We start from the raw sequence: 23,148 nt of genomic DNA, 5'->3' as shown, positions 1-23,148 counted from the left end.
AGGACAGTGATTCAAATCTCGGCATCCCATATGGTCCCCCGTGCCTGCCAGGGGCGATTTCTGAGCATAGGGCCAGAAGGAACCTGAGTGCTGCCGGGTGTGACCCAAAAACCAAAAACCAAAAACCAAAAACAAAAAACAAAAAACCAACGACCCACTGGGCTGGAGGAATGACAGCACAGCGGGGAGGGTGTTTGCCTTGTAAGCAGCCGAACTGGGTCCCTGGCATCCCATATAGTTCCGAGACTGCTAGGAATGATAGATGAGCACTGAGTCAGGAGTAACTTGTAAATGCCACTAGGTGTGGCCCCAAAACAAAAACAACCGAAAAGAACAAACAACCCAACTAAGACTCGGACTGATGCATGCAAAGTCTCACCTACGATGCCATCCCAGATCATCTTAAAGACGAAGGAATTCAGAAAGGACGAGATGGTGACCAGCTCCTCCAGTTTGAATGAAATCTGCTCTTCATAGACTTCAATGTCATCAAGGATCCTGAACCGGGCAGAAGTTGTTCACGATTTCCCACCCAGAGCATGAGAAACAAGACCTGTGCCACCTACCGGAGACGGCCACAAAGCTCCAGCTTTGCGGTTCCATGTACCGATAAAATGGTATTTCTAAGACCCCGGGGGTTTGGGGCAGAGATGGGGCAACTTCACAGGCATCACTCTTTTTTTTCGTTTGGTTTTCGGGCCACACCCGTTTGACATTCAGGGGTTACTCCTGGCTATGTGCTCAGAAATTGCCCCTGGCTTAGAGGGACCATATGGGACGCGGGGGGATCAAACCGTGGTCCGTCCTATGCTAGCGCTTGCAAGGCAGACACCTTACCTTAGCGCCACCTTCCCGGCCCTGGGCATCACTCTTTTCTCCACTTTCAACTCATTTTTGAGTCTCCCAGCCTGTGTGTTTCTCCATGAGGCCCATTCTCTGAATCTTAATCATCCCTCTGGGGGTGGGGTGGGGCGTGTGGTACCCAGTGCATGTCACACACATATGCAGACACCTAAGTAGCCTGCAGTTGTGCGAATCACTTTTGTATAGTTCCCAGCCACAGCAACGCTGCCTGACATCTTGCTCTCATTCACGCCATCCCCGACTGACAAGGGGCTTGGAAAGGAGGCTGGCACTAAGGGTCAGACTAAGGGGAAACTTAGCTACGACTCCGACGTGCCACGGCTCCTCCTTCCAGGGCCGAGTGTGAGTCCCGGCCACAGCTGAACAAACAGCAGCCCCTGGAGAACCTGGAAGTGGCTCAGACTGGTGCTGCACCGTGGCTCCGACTCTGGACTGGGCTAAACTACCCGGCACAGAGAATCCAGTTCCAGAGGCACCTAAAAGTCCCCCCAGTCAGTGGTACCGAGCCAGTTCCCCCCAAAGGGAGAACCCACTACTTGCTCGGTCTCGTCTCTGCAGCCCTCGCTCTGCTCATTCTTCTAGTCTCCCATGCGGGCCCCAGGGCTAGCTGGCGGGATCCGGCCTCCCAGTAGCCGGGGAGGAATCAGGCTCTGCTTGCCCGGGCTGACCTACGTGATGAGGTGGCGAGAGCAGTCGCAGAAGAGCATCAGCATGGCCAAGAGCTGCTTGGACTCCTCCGTGTCGGTGCTCAGGCATTCTAGAAAGAGCTTCAGCCCGCCGTGGGGCCCCAGCTCACAGATGAAGGCCCAGAGCTTGGGCAGTAGGTCATCAAGGTACGTGAGGCCTGGCAAGGACCGAGACCCCGGCTCAGTGGTGCCCTGGTGGGTCCAGGTTTCCGGTCTCCCCTCGCCCACCCCACCCCCAATCCAGCAGAAAAACAAGACACTTATTAAAGCTGTCTGTCAACAACTGGTGCTAGGGAAAGAAGGACCACGACCAGAGGTGCGCAGGTCCAGTGAGGGCTGCCTCGTACCAGAGGCTGGAGTGACCCGATGGCTTCACCTCTGCCCAAGCCCAGCGTGACCACTCCCTTGGGGAGGACGAGGAACCACCGAGGGGGCAAGCAAGTAGCCCCCAACCCTACTGCTGTCATCAAAGCCAGAAACAGATGCAGGCCGGACAGGCTGTGTCGGTGCTTTCAGGTTTTGTTCTGGGAAGGACCACAGGTCTTGTGGGGCAACTTGTGGGTCACAACTACTCAGGCGTCAAAGCAGCTGTTACCCAAAACGGGTGCAGCTGTGTTCCAGCCAAAGTTGGATTTTCCAACTTTCTCTCTTTTCTTTCTTTTTAGTGTGTGTGAGAGCATAGTCAGCAGTGCTCAGGGGTCACTCTTGGGTCTGCCCTCAGGAGTCACTCCTGGCAGGCTCGGGAGCCCCCGGATCGAACCCAGGTTGGTTGCATGCAAGGCCAGAGCCCTCCTCACAGTGCTGTCACTCTGGCCTGTTTGTAATTATTGAGAGGAGAGAAGGGGAGGAAGGAGAGAAAGAGAGAGCAGAGAGGGAGGAGAGAGAGAGAGAGAGAGAGAGAGGGAGAGAGAGAGAGAGAGAGAGTATGTGTGTGTTAGAGGGAAAGAGAGAGAGAGAGAGAGAGAGAGTGTGTGTGTGTGTGTGTGTGTGTGTGTGTGTGTGTGTTTGGTCATACACTTGTAAAATCGCTTTCCTTTTTCCTTTCACTTTCTCTGAGTGAATTACCGTAAGTCCCTTTAATTACATCAACCCTGACCCCTAGATGATTTATATTAAATTCTGGCTGATAAAAGTGTCAGGGAGAGGCCCGGAGAGATAGCACAACGGTGTTTGCCTTGCAAGCAGCCGATCCAGGACCTAAGGTGGTTGGTTCGAATCCCGGTGCCCCATATGGTCCCCCGTGCCTGCCAGGAGCTATTTCTGAGCAGACAGCCAGGAGTAACCCCTGAGCACTGCCAGGTGTGGCCCAAAACCCAAAAAAAAAAAAAAAAAAAAGTGTCAGGGAGGCAGCAGAAAAAAATAAAGCTTTTTCTCAGTAAGATCAAAGAAGTTGCTCAACAACCCCTGGCCGAAATGCACCTTTTTCTGTGTCTGATTTCATGTGCAAGACTAAGCTGAGGGCTAGAGAAATAGCATGCAGAAGGACGATAGTTTGAATCCAGGCATCCCATTTGGTTCCCCATGCTTGCCAGGAGTGATTTCTGAACATAGAGCCAGGAGTAACCCCTGAGCGCTGCCGGGTGTGACCCAAAAACCAAAAAAAAAAAATTCTCTTCTCTTTGCTCTTGATATGAGCTAATACTAAACAGTCTTTTTTGTTTTTTGTTTTTGTTTTTGGGCCACACCCGGTGATGCTCAGAGATTACTCCTGGCTGACTGCTCAGAAATAGCTCCTGGCACACACGGGGGACCATATGGGACACCGGGATTCGAACCAACCACCTTTGGTCCTGGATCTGCTGCTTACAAGGCAAACGCCGCTGTGCTATCTCTTTGGGCCCTACTAAACAGTCTTGTTCTCAATTGCTCCTGACCTCAGTTCTGCACTAAATGATGGGGACGCTCTTCCAAGCTTGAAAAAGTAAATGGTGAAAAAGTAAATGGTTTCTTTTCCTTGCAATGAAGCACTGACTTAAAACGACTGTCCCAGGCATTTGTCTCTTGAAGAGCTGATGGGAAGGGAGAACCCAACGGTGTTTCTCCAGGGAACAGGGGCATCCATCACATCCCTCGGCACAGGGTGGGGGGTACCAGGGGTTATCTTCCCACTGAGTTGGGAGTGTTGCTAGTTTGTCATTTTTTCCTTTGTTTTTTTTTTTTTTTTGGAGGGAAGCACACTTGACAGTGCTTAGGACTTACTCCTGGGTCTGTGCTTAGTGATCATTCCTAGTGATGGGGTTTGGGGGACCTCAAGCTGAATCTGGATCAGTTGCATGCTAGGTAAGTGCCAGGCCCACTGCACTATCTCCCAACCCCAAGTTGTTCTTTTTCCAATTTCTTATTTCTAATTTTCTATGCAGAAAACCTTTTTCTTTTCGTTTTTGGTTTTTGGGCCACATCTGATGGTGCTCAGGGGTTACTCCTGGCTCTTTGTTCAGAAATCACTCCTGGCAGGCTTGGGACACCATATGGGATGTATGAGATAGAACCCAGATCAGCAGCTTGCAAGGCAAACTCCCCACTGTGCTATTGCTCCAGCCCCATAAATTAAAAAGAAAAAATCATTTTATGTAAAACTAAATTATTTGGGAGCATGCCAGGGAATAGAGCCCAGGGCATCACAATGTGCTCAACCACTTAAGTTCCAACCCCTACCCAAAATAACTCTGGAAAAGCAAGTGGCATCGCCTCATCGTGCAAGTGCTTTACACTTGGGAATGAAAAGAGTGTGGGGTCAGACGGGGCCGAGCTGGAGCGACTGGCTCCAAGTCTGGGCTCCTCAGAATAGCTCCCTGAGGCAGGGATCCTGGGAGAGGGGGCAGAGGCCGTGGGGCGCAGGGCTGACCTGTGAGGATCTGCAGGCGGATCTGAGTCAGCGTGGTGAGCAAGGTCTGGTAGAGGACGCAGGTACTGCACACCTTCTGCACCTCAGCCGAGTCCACTCGCCGGCCCCCCACCGGCCTGAGGATGTGGCGGACCGAGGTGGAGCGCTGGAAGGCGCGTTTCAGGAGGCCTGAGAGGGGAGAAGAGCCATGAGTGTGGGAGCCCAGGGGCCCCGCTGTAGTGACCTGTTCCAGGCCCAGAGGGGCAGCGATCTCGGTTCTGAGAAGGACCAACAAAGAGGGGCTTTTTGTTTCAGGACCACACTGGCAGTGCTCAGGGGATCATTCCTGGTAGAGCTCAGGGAACCCTATGGGATGCTGGGGACTGGACCCAGATCGGTTGCATAAAAGGCAATTGTTCTCCCCACTGTACTGTCGCTCCATCCCCAGCAAAGGTGTTTTTTTTTTTTTTTTTTTGGTTTTTGGGCCACACCCGTTTGACGCTCAGGGATTGCTCCTGGCTATGAGCTCAGAAATCACCCCTGGCTTGGGGGGACCATATGGGACGCCAGGGGATCGAACCACGGTCCGTCCTACGCTAGCGCTTGCAAGGCAGACACCTTACCTCTAGCGCCACCTTCCCAGCCCCGTGTTTTTGTTTTTTAAGCCTATGCCCCAAAGATCTGCTTGGGCTATGGGAAACACCTCTAGAACAACCCAGGCATGACTTGTTCTTACCTGGGATTCTTTTTCCTGTCCCAGCAGACTCTGAACCCACAAAGGCAAAAAAATCTGATGACAAAGTAAAATAAAATGAAACCCCCCCCACCTCCTCTTCTCTCCCTCCCTAAAATAATCTCATGACTTTATTAAGAGAAAGGGCCAAAGGTGAGAGGGACTTGGTTGAGCTCCAATTTTTTGTATTTTGACATAGAAGTTGGGGCACTAATCCCACGTATTCATCTTGCTTGGGGGTGTGTTCCTCTTCTATTCAAAATAAAAATAGGGGGGTGGGGCAAAAATAATATATTTATTTTTGAATGTGTGTTTCTTTTGGTCACACCCAGCGGCGCTCCTGGCAGTGCTCAGAGTATGTGTTTCTGGGGCTCAGACCCAAGGGAGCGGCATACAGAGCCAAGAGCCTTCCCTGCTCTCCGACCTCCCTGGCCCTGCTTCTGATCCAGACCTTCCCACTTTTAGGCGGTGCTGCCGTTCGAACCCAAGCCCATCCCAGGTGAGAGCCCCAAGGTGGAGTCTGTGACCCATCAGAAGGCTGGAGAAAATTTCAGTGACTGGGGCGCCCTTTTGAAGACTCCCCTGAGAGCATCAGCATGAAGAAGACAGAGAGGACCCATTTCCTCTAAGGAAGTGCGAACCTCACTAACCTCTTCCTGTGAGGAAAAGGCTCCCACTGGGGCCAGAGCGATAGCACAGTGGGGAAGGCGCTTGCCTTGCCTTCTGGGTTCAATCTCCAGCACCAAACAGGACCCCTTGAGTGTTAGAAGACACCCTGCTAGGACTCAAAACAAAGGTGTTTCCCCCAATTTCCTCTTTCCTTTTCACCTAGCCCTTTGATCTGTAAAAGTCCGCTTGGATCTCATTCCCTCTGAATTAGTACTGGGAGAATAAAGAAAGGTCAGTTTTGGCTCATCAGGCAGAGACCAAGGGGCAAGAAGCAAACCGACTCCATGTTTTCTTTCCTGCCTGGCTTGGTTTATTAATTCTTCGGAGCTCCCCTGCTTCACATCCATTCATCTGGAGTTGGAAATACAGCGTGTGGGGTGATTTCACAACCTGGGATTATTTTACACCCAAGCATTCCCAGGACTAATCCCTGAGAGCAGAGACAGGAACAATGTCCTGAGCATTCCCAGGTAAGACCCCAAAACAAAAAACAAACACAAAAACAAGAACTCCCATAAGCTGGGCCAGAGAGATAACACAGTGGTAGGGTGTTTGCTTTGCATGTGGCTGACCTGGAATGGATGGTGGTTTGAATCTTGGCATCCCATATGGTCCCCCAAGCCTGCCAGGAGAGATTTCTGAACGCAGAGCCAGGAGGAACCCGAGTGCCAGTGGATGTGGCCCAAAAACACGCAAAAACAAAAAAAACCTTCCCATAAGCCTTTTGCATACCAGCAGCTAGACCACTCAGAGGCTAGTGGGACCCAGAGATGGTCACAGTGGCCTCAGGGACACCTATGGGAGGCCCCTTGCCCTCGTCTCAACCTCAGGTGTGCTGGTCCCTCGATTTGCAGTTCCCTGATCTGGCTAGTCGTGAAAGTGGCTCCCAAAGACCCTCCAGGTGGAGGCACTGTTGAGAGGCTAATAAATAGTCTGGGAGCGAGGTGCTCGGGGTTTTTGGGGAGAGTTTACTAGCTGGCTCCAGGTGTTTTTTGGAGCTGCTGGTAGGCTTACAAAGGACTCTGCACCCGACCTTCCTACCCCTTTACCCTCCTGTCTGTGTGGATTATTCCTGCGAATAAACATTACCAAGATCTCCTCCCCCCCAAGGGGATAAGGGGACGGCAATCAGTTTCTCATTCTGGGAGCTCTTTGAGGATCCATTGATAACCAATCAAGGTGTAAACGGGACCCAACAGCCCCCACACCGTGGTGGAAGCTGCAGGGAGCAACCCATGTCTGCGGGCCTGCGAGAAGGAGTGAGCAGCGGGCACTCACTCTTCACAGGGAGCACGTTCTGGGGCGAAGTCGGCAGCGCCTGTGCCGCCGGCTCCTGGTTCTCCAGCAGCTTCTTGCTGAGAATGTCACAGAAGAAGATGCGGATCAGGGGCACCCCCCAGAGGAACTGCAGCTGTTTGGTCACCAGGGGCATCGACTCGTTCAGGCTGTGAAGAGGAGGTTGAGAACGTTGGTGCCAACTCACTCACCAGTGAAGGTGCCTTAGCCCCCAGGGAGTCCGTCCCCTGGGGAGGGACATCGAGCTCCTGTCACTCAACATGGGAGATAAGATCATGACCACTCATTGATGGGAATAAAACCACCCACCAGAGGCCGGAGGGCGTTCGCTCCCGGCATCCCACTGGGATCAGGAGTGATTCCTGATGGCAGAGCCAGGAGGAACCCATGAGCCTGTTTTGGGGTGTGGCCCCAAAACAAATAAACCAAACCACCCACCAACAGCCTGAGGTTACATCACTGACCTTTCTCCAGCTCAGAGGCACCTGGGGCTGCCAGCAGCCTCACTGCCCTTCCTCCGTGGGCACCCAACCCCAAATACCAGGCCTCCCTCTTCCGGATGCATCTCTGCTTCCTCCCACTTCCATCCTGTTTAGCACCCAGCCCTGCTGCACTCCCGAGCCCTCCCACCTCCAACTCGCCCCTCTCCTGAATCTTACTCCCCAGTAACCCCCTTCACACACCCAATCCCCTGAACTCCTCCATCACCTCCCGGGTCAGGCTCAGCACACACCTCCCAAGGTCCCCTGGCCTTTCTTTACTCTGTCAGTGGAGACGAGCCCCTGAAGGAACTGTGCTATCACCACCACCTCTGAGCTCCCCACAAAGAAAGGAAGGTGGGAGGCTGCAGCTGCTGCCTCAGAAGGGAGTAGAGGCCCAGCTGCCACTTCTCCTTCCGTCCCAGAAGGTCCCTAACTCCCCAAGGCACCCCTGTCCACTGCAGGTTACTGTCTCCAGGGCCTCCCTCTCTGCCTGAGGAGCTCCTGCAGGGAGCAGGCCTCAGCGGAAGAGAAGAGCTGGGTCACCGCTGCTTCTGCTCCTGGGACTCTTCCTCCCCTAGCCGGCCTGTTTTCAGGTCTGTGAGGTTGCCAAATCTCCCCCCCCATTGTTTCTTTTTGTTGGTTTGTTGGTTTTGTTTTGGGGCCACACACAGCAGCATTCAGGGGTCGGTCACTCTTGAACTTCTAGCTATGCACTCAGAAATCGCTCCTGGCAGGCTTAGGGGACCATATGGGATACTGGGGATCAAACCCAGTTCCATCCCAGGTTGGCAGCGTGCAAGGCAAACGCCCTACCGCTGAGCCTACGTGCTGCTTTTAGAAGAAACAGATACCACAGTAGAAGAGAGGGTGAGCAGATGGGCGGAGAGAGACTGGCAGAGCAGCAGGGAGGTGAAGAGCACTACTCACCCATAGTCCACAGACTGGGAGAACCAGCCAAGCACAGGGTGCCAGTGGGTGAGGTTGGACTTCTTCTGGGACACATACTTCTGGCAGTAGCACAACATCTGCGTGAGCAGGCGCACAAACCCGTCCGTCTCCTCCTCCAGCACCCGGGGACTGAGTGACCCCAAGTGTAGCAGGTTGCCTAGGTGAGAAAAGACAGAATGAGTGGACAGCCCCCCCCCACAACCCCAGTCCGCTCTCAGCCTGGGCTCAGTCTTGTCGCTCCTGGGATGTGTTGGGGGCAGGGGCAAGTCCTCTGGGGCTCACACTCCAGCTCAAGCACTGGCAAGCTTGGGGTGGCTCCCTCCTTAGGCTCTCGCTGTTGGGGACCCTTTGGCCCCTCCCTTCCAGGAAGAAAAGAAAATGCAAGGTGCTGTTCTGGAAATCTCTCTTTTCCAAGCAAATAGTACAGACCTCCCTCCGTTACTCCTGAGGTGGTCAGGTCTGCTCTAGGACAGGGGTCTCAAACTCAATTTACCTGGGGGCCGCAGGAAGCAAAGTTGGGGTGAGGCAGGGCCGCATAAGGGATTTCGCTTACCAAATATTCGCAATAAAAAAATCGCATTAGTAAGAAAAAAAATCGCATTAAACATTTGCATATCCTGAACAAAACTGCTTGGAGTATACAAATGTTTAATGTGATTTTTTTCTTACTGATGCGATTTTTATTGTGATTATTCGGTAAGCAAATAATCGTGAATACTGCGATATTTGAAGGCTGGCCGCAGGCCACAAAATGTTGTACGAAGGGCTGTGAGTTTGAGATTCCTGCTTTAGGACCTGCAGGGCAACCGCAAATTTGGCGCGCGCATGCCCATAATTTAATTTAAGGTTCTGGCAATACAGGACGATTGCTCAAACACTGAACTACATTATATTCCTGGCCCAGAAATGACCTTTTGAGGAATATTTGATTATCCAGAGAAATCAGTATTTAGTATTTACAAGCTATATATTTGCAAGAAAACTCTTATTTGAAACTACCTTTAATGTTTATCCCCAAGAATGTTATTCATTTTAAAAATTGAACAAGTCTCTTATTAGGCAATGAGAATTATGAATTATGGCCACTGTTCCCAACCTTTTCTTCACCTCTAAAAACAACATTATGGGGCCGGCGTGGTGGTGCTAGAGGTAAGGTGTCTGCCTTGCCAGCACTAGCTTAGGACGGGCCACGGTTCGATCCCCCGGCGTCCCATATGGGTGCCCCAAGCCAAGAGCGACTTCTGAGCGCATAGCCAGGAGTAACCCCTGAGCATTACCAGGTGTGGCCCAAAAACCAAAAAAATAAATAAATAAAAACAAAAACATTATAAAACCTATGAAGTAAAACTTGGTTTGACCTCAGCCCCGACACCAACCCCCTCCCACTTCTCTCTGGAGACCAGAATTTCTAGGCAACTCATGAGGACTTTGACTTTACCTTGGCTGCCAGGCTAAGGGTTGGTACTGAATTCTAATTTATACTCACTCAACTTGTTTGCCAGGTTGGCATATTTGACAGTTGACTTTTTTTTTCTATTTGGGCCACCCCCACTGGTGCTCAGGAGTTTCTCCTGGCTCTGCGCTCAGAAGTTGCTCCTGGCAGACTCAGTGGACCCTATAGGATGCTGGGGATCAAACCTGGGTCCGTCCAGGGTCGGCTACAAGCCAAGGCAAACGTCCTACCACTGTGCTATCGCTTGGCCCCATTACAGAAAATTCTTATTTTGTGTCTACTTGAAGTGTCCATTTGAATACACATCTTTCTTTCATCAAAAGCACTTCCAAGTTCTCCTGTTCTGTTTCCTTAAAAACAACTTGTGATTTCCAGAACAGTAAAAAAAAAAAAAAAAAAAAAAAAAAAGAAACCCTTAGGTTTGTTTTTTTCCCTGACTTGAAAATGTGATCCGATTCCAGAAGACACTCACCCATGAGACAGAGGGTGTGGCATCCTTCTAAACTTTCACACACATCCTGGCATCGATTTTCATCTCTCAAATATCCAATGAATTTACGAAGCATGTCATGAGATTCTAAGACCGCGAGACGCTGCAAGCAAGGGCAGACAGTTGGGGCAGGAGAGGACAGGGAGACTTTGCAACAAGCAGAAACATTATCACCCCCCTGGGAACCAAAGGGGCTACTCCAAGCCCAGATGGAGAGACACCAAGCTGGTTCTCAGGGTGGCTGGTGCTAACATGGGTGACTCTGCTGTGCGCCTGAAATCAGGAGGAAAGCAGCAGGAAACAGAAACGAACACAGAAAACATTTGCTTCTCTAATTCCTAGAAACACATGGAATATTGTTTTCTTTCTTTTCTTTTTTTTTTGTTTTTGGGCCACACTGGAGCGGCGCTAAGGGATTACTCCTGGCTCTGCACTCAGAAATCGCTCCTGGCAGGCTCAGGGGAACATATGGGATGCCAGGGAAGGCTCCAATTTGTCCCGGATGAGCTGCATCAAGGCAAACGCCCTACCGCTGTGCTATTGCTCCAGCCCCCAATTTCTGTTTTTTAATCCAAGCCTCCTTACCTCAGGGGTCACTGTGCTGAGGTGAGTCACAAGGGCAGGCACAGACATGATGTGGATGAGGAACGGTCGGAGCAGATTGTCTGAGAACTGGGCCGCAACCACAGGGCTAGACACAAACACATCGCCTTGTTCAGGCAGGCCTGCGGGTGACCACGAAGGAAAGGACCTCCACACCCTTCATCATCACTTATAGAAAAACTAAAAAACGACTTTTCTGGACAATGCAAACATCACTGGCTAAATCACTGATAACAAGACTCGGGATGCAGCGATGAGCAAAACACTTCTGAGGTTTGACTGTGAGAGAATATGCATATTACAGTGAACTGTATTCACTATTTTTTTGTCTGTTTTTGGCCACACCAGAGATGCTTAGGGATCACTCCTGGTGGTGCTCAGGGAATCTTATGGGAATCCGGGGATCAGCTATATGCAAGGCAAGCTCTGGCCCCTATTTTTTTTTTAATTAAAAAATTTTTTTTTTGGTTTTTGGGTCACATCTGGCAGCATTTAGGGGTTACTCCTGGCTCTAGGCTCAGAAATCGCTCCTGACAGGCTCAGGGGACCATATGGGATGCTGGGATTCAAACGACTGTCCTTTCGCATGCAAGGCAAACACCCAACCTCCATGCTATCTTTCCGCCCCCCCCCCCGCCCCTATTTTTAAATTGTATTTATATTTCTCTTTGGGTCACTCCACTTGGTGGCACTCAGGGCTGTGTACAAGGATCACTCCTGGCTGGATGGGAATCGAGCAGGCATGTGCAAGGCAAGCGCTGGGAACCCATGGCAAGATGGGCAGCATCATAGAAACTCAGGGAATCTATTTCAAGAAACCAGTGACAGCTTCCTACCCAGTATGGCAGCTAGGATAAAAAGGATAACAAATGTGGTGAATGGCGCCCTCCCAGGGGAATGTACACTGACAAAAGAGCCACTTTGGAAAAGTTCTTAAAAAAAAAGATAAAAAAGAAAAGGAAAAAAAAGATAAAAGGAAAACAGTTCTTTGAAAATCGTGGAGGTGGGGGAGAGGGAGAGAGGAAGGGAGGGGTGAAGGGGGGGAGAGAGAGAGAGAGAGGGAGGGAGGGAGGGAGGGAGGGAGGGAGAGAACAGCAGGTAAGACCCTTGCCTAGCACAGAGACAGCCTGTGTTCAATAACCAATGAGTCCCTCCAAGCATGATCCCTGAGCAGAGTCAGGACAAGGCCTGAGCACACAGGATGTGGCCCCAACACAGCAAAGGAATAAACAAAAAACAAACCCTAGAAGTTTGGGGATCTTACTTGACCCAGAAATTCCACTCCTAGGAAGCTAGCCAAGAAAAATGAAAACACAGAAGTTGCTGTCACACAAAAACTTGCACATATGTGCTCATTACATATGTGGTCATTACAACACATTTCTTGGTAGTCACAAAGTGGAAGAATGAACTTCATATGATCGAAATCCCTCACTTTCCTCTTGTCTGTTTCCCTACCATCACCAAAAAGTTTGCTCTAGGGCCAGAGTGATGGCACAGTGGGTAAGGTGCCTTGCAAGCAGGTGTCCTGAGTTCAATCCCTGGCACCCCCTATGGTCCCAAGTGCAGAGCTGGGAGAAAGCCTTGAGCACTACTAAAACAAAATCCATTTTGTCCAGGCTATCTAGACTAGCTTTGGTGACCCCTGCTGAGTGACCATTCGAGGAACACAAAATCAGCTGCATATTTCACAGGGTGTACGTCACGTCCACACGTGGGAGGGACTGAGATAGTGGATGGGTCTGCCAACGAAGGGGACACAGCAAAACCAGGACAGGCAGAGGGGAGAGAACCAGGTCTAGCCAGACAGGTGCAGTTTGAGACAGGTCCCAGATGTGTGGATTCTTCTTAGGATATGAAAATGTGTCTAGTGTAAGGGAAGGGGCAAGAGTGACAGCACAGTGGGGAAGGTGTTTACCTTGTACACAGCCAACCTGAGTTCAATCTCCAGCATTCCAGGGGGTCCCCTAAGCACAACTAGGAGTGATTCCTAAGCGCTGATTCCTGACCATTGTCTGGTGTGGCTCAAAAACCAAAAATAAATAAAATGGGGCTGGAGCAATAACACAATGGGTATGGAGTCTTGTCTTGCACACAGCCAACCTGGATTCAATCCCCAGCATCCCATAGGGTTCCCCCAAGCCCGCCAGGAGTAATTTCTGAGTGCAGAGCTAGGGAGTAACCCTGAGTGCCTCCGACTGTGGCCCAAAATCAAAAACAATGTATGAAGCAGGTATAAAAAATGAGAAGGAAAGAGTGTGGAGTTGTAGCCTGCCTGGGTTTTTTTTTTTTTTTTTTTTGGGCTGCACCCGGCGGTGCTCAGGGGTTACTCCTGGCTGTCTGCTCAGAAATAGCTCCTGGCAGGCACGGGGGACCATATGGGACACTGGGATTTGAACCAACCACCTTTGGTCCTGGATCGGCTGCTTGCAAGGCAAATGCCGCTGTGCTATCTCGCCAGCCCCCTGCCTGGGTTTAATCCCTGGTCCTCTGTGTGGCAAGGACAGGTGGCTCAAAGGTGCAGTCCTAGGGTGGCGAGAGAGTTGTGGGGTGTCAGCTAATGCATAAGGACAGCTAAAAACAACACATGGCCCATAGACGCAGCTTCCTGTGCTACCAGGTCTGGTGTCAAACCAAGAAAAGAAAAAGGATAAAAACAGCACCAAAACTACTCCCGGGCCCAAGTCTTATTTGGGACTGTGGACTGGTGCTCAGTGTCCCCATACCTGTCACATGTCATCCTTGGGGCTCCTGTTGTCGGGGTGGGGGGCCCAGGTGAGAACAGGGGCACTATTTGGTGAGCACTGTGGGCTGGCCCGAGTGCAGCTGTGCTGAGGCACGTGTTCTGGTGAGCAATCCGAGAAGAATGCACAAGCACCACAGTGGAAGAGTGAGCACCCAGGCAAGTGAATTCATCCAGATGAGTCACCTCAGCAAGCACCCAAAACACTGCAGGCACCCCGAGCAGATGTGACCCCAATGTGGTAACCACAGCGGCAAAGGGCAAAGAAGGAGATAAAGGAAGGGCAGGGCCGGATGCCACAGCAGGAGGCACTGGCCTTACATGTGGCCTCACACCAACGCTCCATCCCTGGCATCTCATAGGGTCCCCCCAGCATCACCAGGAGCGATCCCTGAGCACAGAGCCAAGAGTCAGCCCTGAGCATCGCTGGTTGTGGCCCCCAAAACAAACATTTTACAAAAGAAAAGAAAAAGAGCTAACACATATTGGCCTTTCACTATGACTACTTTGGGGATTCATTCCCTGACTGAGTGACCTGAGAAGAGACTGAGGAGGAGGAGGAGGAAAAGGAGGAAGAGGAGAGGGAAGAGGAAGAGGAGGATGAAAAAGAGAAGGAAAAGGAGGAGGAAGAAGTAGTAGAGGAAGAGGAGGACAAAGAGGAGGACGAGGCGGTGGCAGCGGCTTTCCCGAGCAGGGCCTTCGGCACATCCTACTCACCGCAGCGCCAGGGAAAAGGCTGCAGTCAGCGGGCCTTTGGACAGGCAAGGGCGGGGTCGCGCCAGGCCACGGGTCAACAAGATCTGAAAGAGACACATTGACTGGTCAGGGTAGAGGAACAAGTTTATGGGGTTATTATTTTTTTATTATTTTTGTTTTGGGGCCACCCTGGGCAGTGCTCAGGGTTACTCCTGGCTGTGTCCAGGAACTACTCCCGGCAGTGCTTGAGAGACCCTATGGCAGGCGTCCTCAAACTACGGCCCACTCAGGACATTTATCTGGCCCGCAAGTGCTTGTCCTTCCACTGTCTGTCCTGCTTCAGTAACAGACTCAACTCATCCTGGTCCGCAGTGCATACGTGTGGGACGTGCACCCACACTCTCTGACTCCCCTCCTCCTCTCTGCCTCTGGATTCCTCTACTGGGTCTCGGGCAGGGGTCCTCGAACTACCACCCATGGGCCATTATTGTTCATACTTTTTTTTTTTTCACACTATAGCCTGGCCCTCCGTCAGTCTGAGGGACAGTAAACTGGCCTCCTCATTAAAAAGTTTGAGGACCCTTGCCCTATGAGATGCCAAGGATCGAACCTGGGTCGGCCACATGCAAGGCAAATGCCCTCCCCACTGTACTATTGCTCCAGCCCCAAGTAGAGTTATTATTTTACGTTAAAGGAGGCACAGAAGAAACATTCTGAAGCACACAGAATACATATGTATGTATGTATGTATGTATGTATGTATGTGAGTATGTGAGTATTTATATACAGGCATATGGAATCTATAAGAAAACAGAGAGTGGGGCCAGAGAATAGCATAACGGTAAGTCATTTGCCTTGCACATGGGACAGACCTGAGTCAACCTGGGACACACTTGGGTTCCATTCCTGGTATCCCATATCATCTCCCTAGCCTACCGGGGGTGATTTCTGAGCAGAGAGCCAGGAATAACCTCTGAATACTGCCAGGTGTGTCCCAAACAACCCAAAACAAACAAACAAAAAACAAAACAGAGGGAGAGAGAAAGAATGGGAGTTGTCCATTTTCATCTTTATATACTTTTTTTGTTTTTGTTTCTAGGCCACACCTGGTGGTGATCAGAGATTACTCTTGGCTCTGCACCCCCTAATGGTGCTCAGGGGAACCAATGGGATGCCGGGCGCCCTCCCCACTGTGCTATTGTTCTGGCCCCTCTTTTGGGTTTGGGGGTCAGAACTGAAGGGCCCCTCCTGGCTCTGTGCACGGGGGTGGCTCTTGGTGGTGGCTTGGCAGATTATGTGGGGCCAGGGACAGACCCTCAGCCCACATGTGAGCCTGCATGTCCCCAGACCTCAGCCGTGGAACAGTAATTAGGCTCCTGACAATCTCTTAGCTGGGTGAGCCGGGGCAGTGAAGGCACCGTGGGGAGAGGCAGAGTGAGGGCAGAGCCAGCATGGTCATGCCAATGCAGCCAAGAAGGAATCCAACAATGACCGGGTCAAGTCACTGTCAGTCACTGTCACTACACAGAGTGTAGTGAACCCAGGGATCGAGGAGTGACCCAGCTAGGCTGAGGGCAGGCGAAGGTTTGGGGAGGCAATTCCTGGGGAAGGTTGTTGCTGGGTGGGGACAAGTGACAGTGTCCAAGAGCGAGGAGGAAGGCAGAGGGGTGGCGCTGGGGCAGACCTGGAGTACAGAGTAGAAGCCTCGCTGGTTCAGGTGCCCCATAATATTCGCACAAATGTGGTTCATGGCTGGCCGGAAACTCTCACCTAAATCAGGAAAGATGCGTGAGAGGAAAATCCCGGATGCCCAATCAGACCAGCACAGGGCTGCCGGCCAGTCTTGCTGCTCCCTCAGGTAAGGGGCACATGACGGGCTCACCAGCCCCACATTGGGGGACTGTCTCAGGGCCTCTCCAGACAAGCCATTCCTGGGTCTTCCCGGGCTGCCACCGAAGACTCTGCTCCCTGGTGGGACTCAGGACTCAGCAAGTTTAGACTCCCTCCCCTGGTACCTCGATACCCCCCAGATCAGAATTAGGTTCTGAAATCACTGTTTCCTTCGCCTGCACAGGTTTGTCCTTCAACTTCTCTTGGAACCACGGCATCCCTCTGGCCTAGAGCTGTCATCATTTCTTCAGGAAAGTCCCAACACCGTGACAGACCTTCCTGCCCTCACACAACCCTCCCGCTTCTCTCAAGCTCTTCTTCCTGCCCTACACGTGCCACACTGCAAGACACCCTGCCCTGGTTATCCCAGTGGCAGGACAGCCCCTCAAAGTGTGGCTGCCTCACACCACTCAGACAGCAACAGGAGAAATATTGCTGACTCAGGGCCAGAGCGAGAGCACAGCAGACGTTTGTGCCTTGCACACAGCTGACCTGCATGAAATCCCCAGCATCCCCCAAGTTTGCCAGGAGAGATTTCTGAGCGCTTAGCTAGGAGTAACTCTGAGCGCTACTGGGTGTGGCCCAAAACCAAAAAAAGAAGAAAGAAGAAAAATCTGACTGCTCGGAGCGTGAAGGGGTGATGTGGGAATTACGAAAACTGAGCTGAGGGACGGTGGCCCGAGCCACGTGCCAAGACAGGTAAGAGCAGAAGGCATGCCAGTGACCACTTCTAGGGTGCAACACTGCATGACGGAATACTTAAGCATGGCTTTTTGGTTTGGGGAATCCCTGAAGCATCTAGGGGCAAAAAACCCCTGCCTTTTATTTATTTATTTATTTATTTATTTTTGGTTTTTGGGCCACACCCAGTGGTGCTCAGGGGTTCCTCCTGGCTGTCTGCTCAGAAATAGCTCCTGGCAGGCACGGGGGACCCTATGGGACACCGGGATTCGAACCAACCACCTTTGGTCCTGGATCTGCCGTTTGCAAGGCAAACGCCGCTGTGCTCTCTCTCCGGGCCCAACCCCTGCCTTTTAAAAGCAGCAGTGAACAAAGGTGGCTGGTGCAATGGTTTGGGGTCTGGGCCCAGTGATGTCATCCCGCTTGGGTTCATACACTCGAGCCCTGTACCCATCGCCAGGCCTCACCACAAATGCTACTTTAACCTCAGTCGAGATTTCTAAGCTCTAGGGCTGGAGTGTGAGCAAAATGGAGAGGTCATTTGCCTTGCACGTGGCTGACCTGGGTTCGATCCTTGGCACACTTGGGGTCCCTTGAACCTGCCAGGAGTGATTCCTGAGCATAGAGCCAGGAGGAACCTCTAAGTGGCACCAGGTGTGCTCCAAATACCAAAACCAAAACAACAGCAACAAAAAAAGATTTCCAAGCTCTTGACTGAGATGTTTCATAGGGAAAGTTTTTCTTCGTTCAGTGCCGGGGAACCTGAGGCTTCCATATGCAAGGCCTCTGGGCCATGTCCCCAGCCCGAGAAAAGACTCGGAAGCCAGTCGCACCTACCCTTGCCCCGGAGAATGTTCCAAGTGGAAGCGTCGGTGAAGGTAACGAGCATTGTGAGGAACAGTGTCACAAGTTTGGAGTCATGTAAAATTTCAGGCTGCAAACAATGGAAAGAGGAGAGTTAAGACACGCGCAATCCTCCTCCTCCTCCCCCTCCCCAGTACTCTGTGTCTTCCCCAAAGAAGAGCCTGGAGCAGCCCTTGAACATTGCCAAGAGAGGCCAAATCACCACCCACAAAAAAAGATAGGCGCCTTCCATCCCAGAAAGAGGACCCTTGCTCCATAATTTCTGAGAGTGCTTCCCCTAGAACAGTGGTGGGCAACCTTTTTTTTTCAATCGAGACAAATCTCGCCAAGACCACGATTGAAATTTATTTTGAGAGCCACACAGGGCGTACACTGACAGAGGCTAGGAGCAGAGTCCTGATTCCTGGAGCAGCCACTCGGCACACAGAAGAGCCGCATTAAAAAGTGTAAAGATGGGCCCGGAGAGATAGCACAGCGGTGTTTGCCTTGTGGGCAGCCGATCCAGGACCAAAGGTGGTTGGTTCGAATCCCGGTGTCCCATATGGTCCCCCGTGCCTGCCAAGAGCTATTTCTGAGCAGACAGCCAGGAGTAACCCCTGGGCACTGCCGAGGGTGACCGAAAAACCAAAAAAAAAAAAAAAAAAGTGTAAAGATGGGGCTGGAGAGATAGCATGGAGGTAGGGCATTTGCCTTTCATGCAGAAGGTCATTAGTTTGAATCCCGGCATCCCATATGGTCCCCGGAGCCTGCCAGGAGCAATCCTGAGCCTGGAGCCAGAAGTAACCCCTGAGCGCTGCTGGGTGTGACCCAAAAACCAAAAATGAAAAAAATAAGTGTAAAGAGCCACATGTGGCTCGTGAGCCGCAGCTTGCCGACCACTGCCCTAGAACATGGCTCATAGCTAGATTGGAACAGTCTTCTCCAAAGGTCTAGTCATGGGGCACAGCGGTAGGGCATTTGCCTCGCACATGGCCAACCTGGGAGGGACCCAGTTCAGTTCCCAGCATTACTTATGGTCCTCTAGCCTGCCAGGGGCAATATCTGAGTACAGAGCCAGGAGTAACCCCTGAGCGCTCCTGGGTGTGGTCCAAAAACCAATCAATAAAGTTAAAAAAAAAAAAGGTCCAGTCATTAGGGCATCATGGGGTGCTCTAATGGGAAGGGTCAACTTAACAGTGCATACACACATACATGTATAACACACACCACACACACAAACATATACACATGTATGTTATTATTTTTTAACCTGTTCAGTTGTTTTTACCTTGAGCTGCTGAAGAAACTGACAGCAATACCACAGAATGTCCTTGATCTGCTTGATCCACAGGAGGGTGAGGTCCTTGGAAAGAGCCAGGGACTCATACCACATCTGCCATGGGACAAGAGGAAAGCAAGTAAGTAATTGGCTCCTGGGCTGCAGCAGACTACACGGCACCCTCTGGGTTGGGACCGATGTGCTGCAGGCTGCTGTGAGCCAGGTGGGGAGCGTGTCGGAAACAGGAAACCCAACACCCAAACAGCCTGACACGGGCCCATCCCCAGGGAGAGCAGACCTCTGCCTGCTTCTTGGATAATACATGGGAGTTGAAGGCATCTGCTGCAGTTGGCAGAAGTTTTCGGGATTTGTGTATGGACAACATCCGAACGTCCCACGGGAACCTGTAGAGCCAAACAGGCTGGCCACAGAGTTTGCGGGGACTTCTGGGCTACCACGGCACTTACCTTGGGCTCATTCTCAGCGTCCATGCTACTCAGGATGCAGCGACACAGTTTCTCAAACCTCTGCAAAGAGGCAGAACAGGAGCCGTGAGGTCTCAGGGCCGAGACATGGCAAGAGAGGGATATAGCCACGCGGGCACCCAGTTCTCACAGGGGAGGGCATTTGCCTTGCATGCGGCTGATCAGAGTTTGATCCCTGTCATCCCATAGGGTTCCCCGAGCCTGGCAGGAGTAATTTTTTTTTCTTTTTTTGCTTTTGCTTTTTGGGTCACACCAAGCGGTGCTCAGGGTTTACTCTTGGCTCTACACTCAAAAATCGTTCCTGGCAGGCTCCAAGGAGGGAACCTATGGGATGTTGGGATTTGAACCACCATCCTTCTGCATGCAAGCATCTGGCCCCCAGAAACGATTTCTGAGAGCAGAGCCGAGAGTAACCTGAGCGCTGCTGCTGAGTGTGGACACACACACACACACACACACACACACACACACACACACACGCCAGGAAAACAGACACACATACACACACACACACACACACACACACACACACACACACACACACACAAGCACACATGCCAGGAAAACAAAAAAGGACCTGTAGCATGGGTCACAGAAGTCACCTGCACTGCTGTTTGAAAAAATGAGTGTCTATGTATGAAGTACTTAGAAAGGAGACCTGGCAGAGTGTTAGCACAAACTAAGTTGCCTATTATGACCTTACCTCATCGTCCTTTTTAAATTTGAACACAAAGAGCAGTTTCCTGGCGATCTTAAAAGTACCAAGAGCACTTCTTTTACTGGACCCAGAATCATCAGCTTCAAAATATTCATCAATCTCTTTCCTAGGAAAAGTAAAAAAAAAAAAAAAAAAAAAGATGATTTTTGGTTTGGGGGGGGGGGCATGTTTAGATGTTAAGATGCTACGTCCTAGGCCCGGAGAGATAGCACAGCGGTGTTTGCCTTGCAAGCAGCCGATCCAGGACCAAAGGTGGTTGGTTCGAATCCCGGTGTCCCATATGGTCCCCTGTGCCTGCCAGGACCTATTTCTGAGCAGACAGCCAGGAGTAACCCCTGAGCAACGCCGGGTGTGGTCCCCCCCCCCCCCAAAAAAGATGCTACTTCCTGTGAATAGTAGTTTCGAGGTCATTCCTGGCAGTGTTCACGGAACCCTAAGGTCCTGGGGATTGAGCCCTGGCTGCCTGCAGGCAAAGCAGCGCACTGAGCAATCTATGTTCCCCAGTTCTCACATACACACAAAACCACAATTACAACGTCACAGCAGCAGAAAGGCACCCCAAGTATGGGAGAGAAACCGTGCTCTTCTGTCAGTCGGGATCAGGAAGGACGTTGTTGGCAGAACTCGGCACACCGACCTGATCTCTCTCCGCAACCGGTTCCGACAGAGGAAGCTCCGGACGTGGGCCTGGATCTCCACGGCCGCCCGCTCCCGCTCCTTCTGCACCAGCCGCTCCTCTCGGGCCTGGCGGGCCCTGTCGATGAACCATGCTCGCGAGGTCTGGGAAACGGTGAACATCTTGGCCAACTTGCACAAATCCTGAGAGGGAGATGGAGAGAAGAGGGTGGGTCACTGTGGGAACACCCCCTTCTGGAGGGGGACTCCAGAGTCAGCAGGTGGCAGCGGCGAGCTTACTCAGGACCCTTCTCCCCAGTTAGCCAAATGCTAACTAACAGTGCTCCATGGGCCCGGAGAGATAGCACAGCGGTGTTTGCCTTGCAAGCAGCCAATCCAGGACCTAAGGTGGTTGGTTCAAATCCCGGTGTCCCATATGGTCCCCCGTGCCTGCCAGGAGCTATTTCTGAGCAGACAGCCAGGAGTAACCCCTGAGCGTCACCAGTTGTGGCCCAAAAACCAAAAAAAAAAAAAAAAAAACAAAAAAAAACAAAAAAAAACAGTGCTCCAGGCATAGGTCCCGCTTCCTACTGGCTCCCAACATGCAGCTCTCCAAGACCAGTCCTGGCCTCGCATTTTCTTTGGCGAAACCAAACCTGACAACAGGCCTGGGTTAATGAATGAATAAAACCTGAACAGGGTTGAAATGACAGCAAAGGAGGGAAGGCATTTGCCTTGCATATGCCCGGTTCAGGTCCAATCCCCAGCATCTCCATAGGGTTTCCAGAGCTTCCAGGAATAATTTCTGAGTGCAGAGCCAGAGTAACACCCCCACAGGCCCCAGCACTACTGGGGGTGGCCAAAAACAAGAACAAAAAAACCTGAACTGAGCCTATTCAAAAACCTTGGGGCGAGAGCGGTGGCGCAGAGGTAGTTCATTTGTTTGCCTTGCATGCAGCTGACCTAAGACGGACTGCAGTTTGATCCCCTGGTGTCCTATATGGTTCCCCCAAGCCAGGAACAAGAAATTTCTGAGCAAATAGCCAGGAGTAACCCCTGAGCATCACTGGGTGTGGCCCAAAAACAAACAGACAAAAAAGAAAACAACAAAACAAAACTTTAACTCGAGCAGGGGCAATAGCAGAGCTGTGAGGCGTTTGCCTTGTACACAGCCAAACCAGGATGGACTCCGGTTCAAATCCCGGCATCCCACATGATCCCCAAGCCTGCCAGGAGCGACTTCTGAGTGCAGAGCCAGGAGTAAACCCCGAGTGCTGACAGGCATGACGCAAAAACCAAAAATAGAAAAAATAAAAACCAAAAACCTTCTAAATGGGCAAGTGATAGCACAGCGGGGAGGGTGTGTTTGCCTTGCCATCGGCCGACACAGATGGATCCGGGTTTGATCTCCGGCATCCCATAGGGTCCCCTGAGCCCACCAGGAGTGATTTCTGATTAGAGTCAGGAGGAACCTGAGTGTTACCAGGTGTGGCCCAAAAACTAAACCAAAACAAAACAAAACAAAAACAAAATAGAAACCTCTAACTCAAACAAGAACAAAAAGCCCCAAACTGAGCCCATTCATAAGCCTCTAACTCAAACCAGGCATCTGGAGTCCCTAGAGAAGTCTGTGGAGTTCAGCTTTCGTTTGACAGGTCAGAGAGCTGGTGCACAGGGGAGCCCTGTCCCCTTCCTAGTAAGGTGTTTCCCCTCCTCTAGCCTCACCCCCCCCCCAGCACGAAGCTTGAAGTAGTTCTGCCAGGTGTGACCCCAAAACAAAACACACAGAAAAAATCTTTTCATTGGGCCGGGGGAATAATACAGCGCAGAGGACTTGCACTGTGGCTGGCTCTGGTTTGAGCACCAACTCCTGAGCACTAACTAGCAGTGACCCCTGAAAACTGAGTCTGCCATGAGCGTGACTAGTATGGTCCCCAAACCAGAGAAAAAATAGCTAGAAGGAAAACAAAAAAGTGATCTTTATTTTGCCAAATCTTGAGGGGAACAAAAGTAACAGGATTATCACCAACACGATTTTATTCATTCACTCAATATTAATTGCTGCTGTGCTTAGCACTGAAACGTTCCCCTCACCACACACACACACACACACCCACACACACACACACACACCTATTTTAAATGAAATA

At 51.3% G+C, this 23,148-nt stretch overlaps 1 protein-coding gene across 1 annotated transcript in view; it reads right to left on the bottom strand.

Annotated features, from left to right (window-relative positions):
- Positions 1-21,201, bottom strand: part of UBE3B (ubiquitin protein ligase E3B) — a 35,197-nt gene extending 13,996 nt beyond the window's left edge. The window contains exons 1-14 of the mRNA XM_049767753.1: positions 21,021-21,201; positions 20,369-20,489; positions 19,648-19,707; positions 19,190-19,294; positions 17,896-17,992; positions 16,172-16,257; positions 14,509-14,591; positions 11,031-11,136; positions 10,428-10,548; positions 8,482-8,659; positions 7,055-7,221; positions 4,396-4,563; positions 1,537-1,708; positions 380-498 (exon numbers count right to left, since the gene is read on the bottom strand). Coding sequence (XP_049623710.1) covers positions 380-498; positions 1,537-1,708; positions 4,396-4,563; positions 7,055-7,221; positions 8,482-8,659; positions 10,428-10,548; positions 11,031-11,136; positions 14,509-14,591; positions 16,172-16,257; positions 17,896-17,992; positions 19,190-19,294; positions 19,648-19,707; positions 20,369-20,489; positions 21,021-21,181 — 1,744 coding nt within the window. The 5' untranslated portion in view covers positions 21,182-21,201. The remainder of the gene's footprint in view (positions 1-379; positions 499-1,536; positions 1,709-4,395; positions 4,564-7,054; positions 7,222-8,481; positions 8,660-10,427; positions 10,549-11,030; positions 11,137-14,508; positions 14,592-16,171; positions 16,258-17,895; positions 17,993-19,189; positions 19,295-19,647; positions 19,708-20,368; positions 20,490-21,020) is intronic.
- Positions 21,202-23,148: the final 1,947 nt, after the last annotated feature.

Source organism: Suncus etruscus, chromosome 2 (assembly GCF_024139225.1).
Source record: "Suncus etruscus isolate mSunEtr1 chromosome 2, mSunEtr1.pri.cur, whole genome shotgun sequence".
In the NCBI taxonomy this organism is placed as follows: domain Eukaryota; kingdom Metazoa; phylum Chordata; class Mammalia; order Eulipotyphla; family Soricidae; genus Suncus; species Suncus etruscus.
The sequence above is the reverse complement of the archived record's forward strand: the minus strand, read 5'-3'. Positions and strand labels throughout refer to the sequence as shown.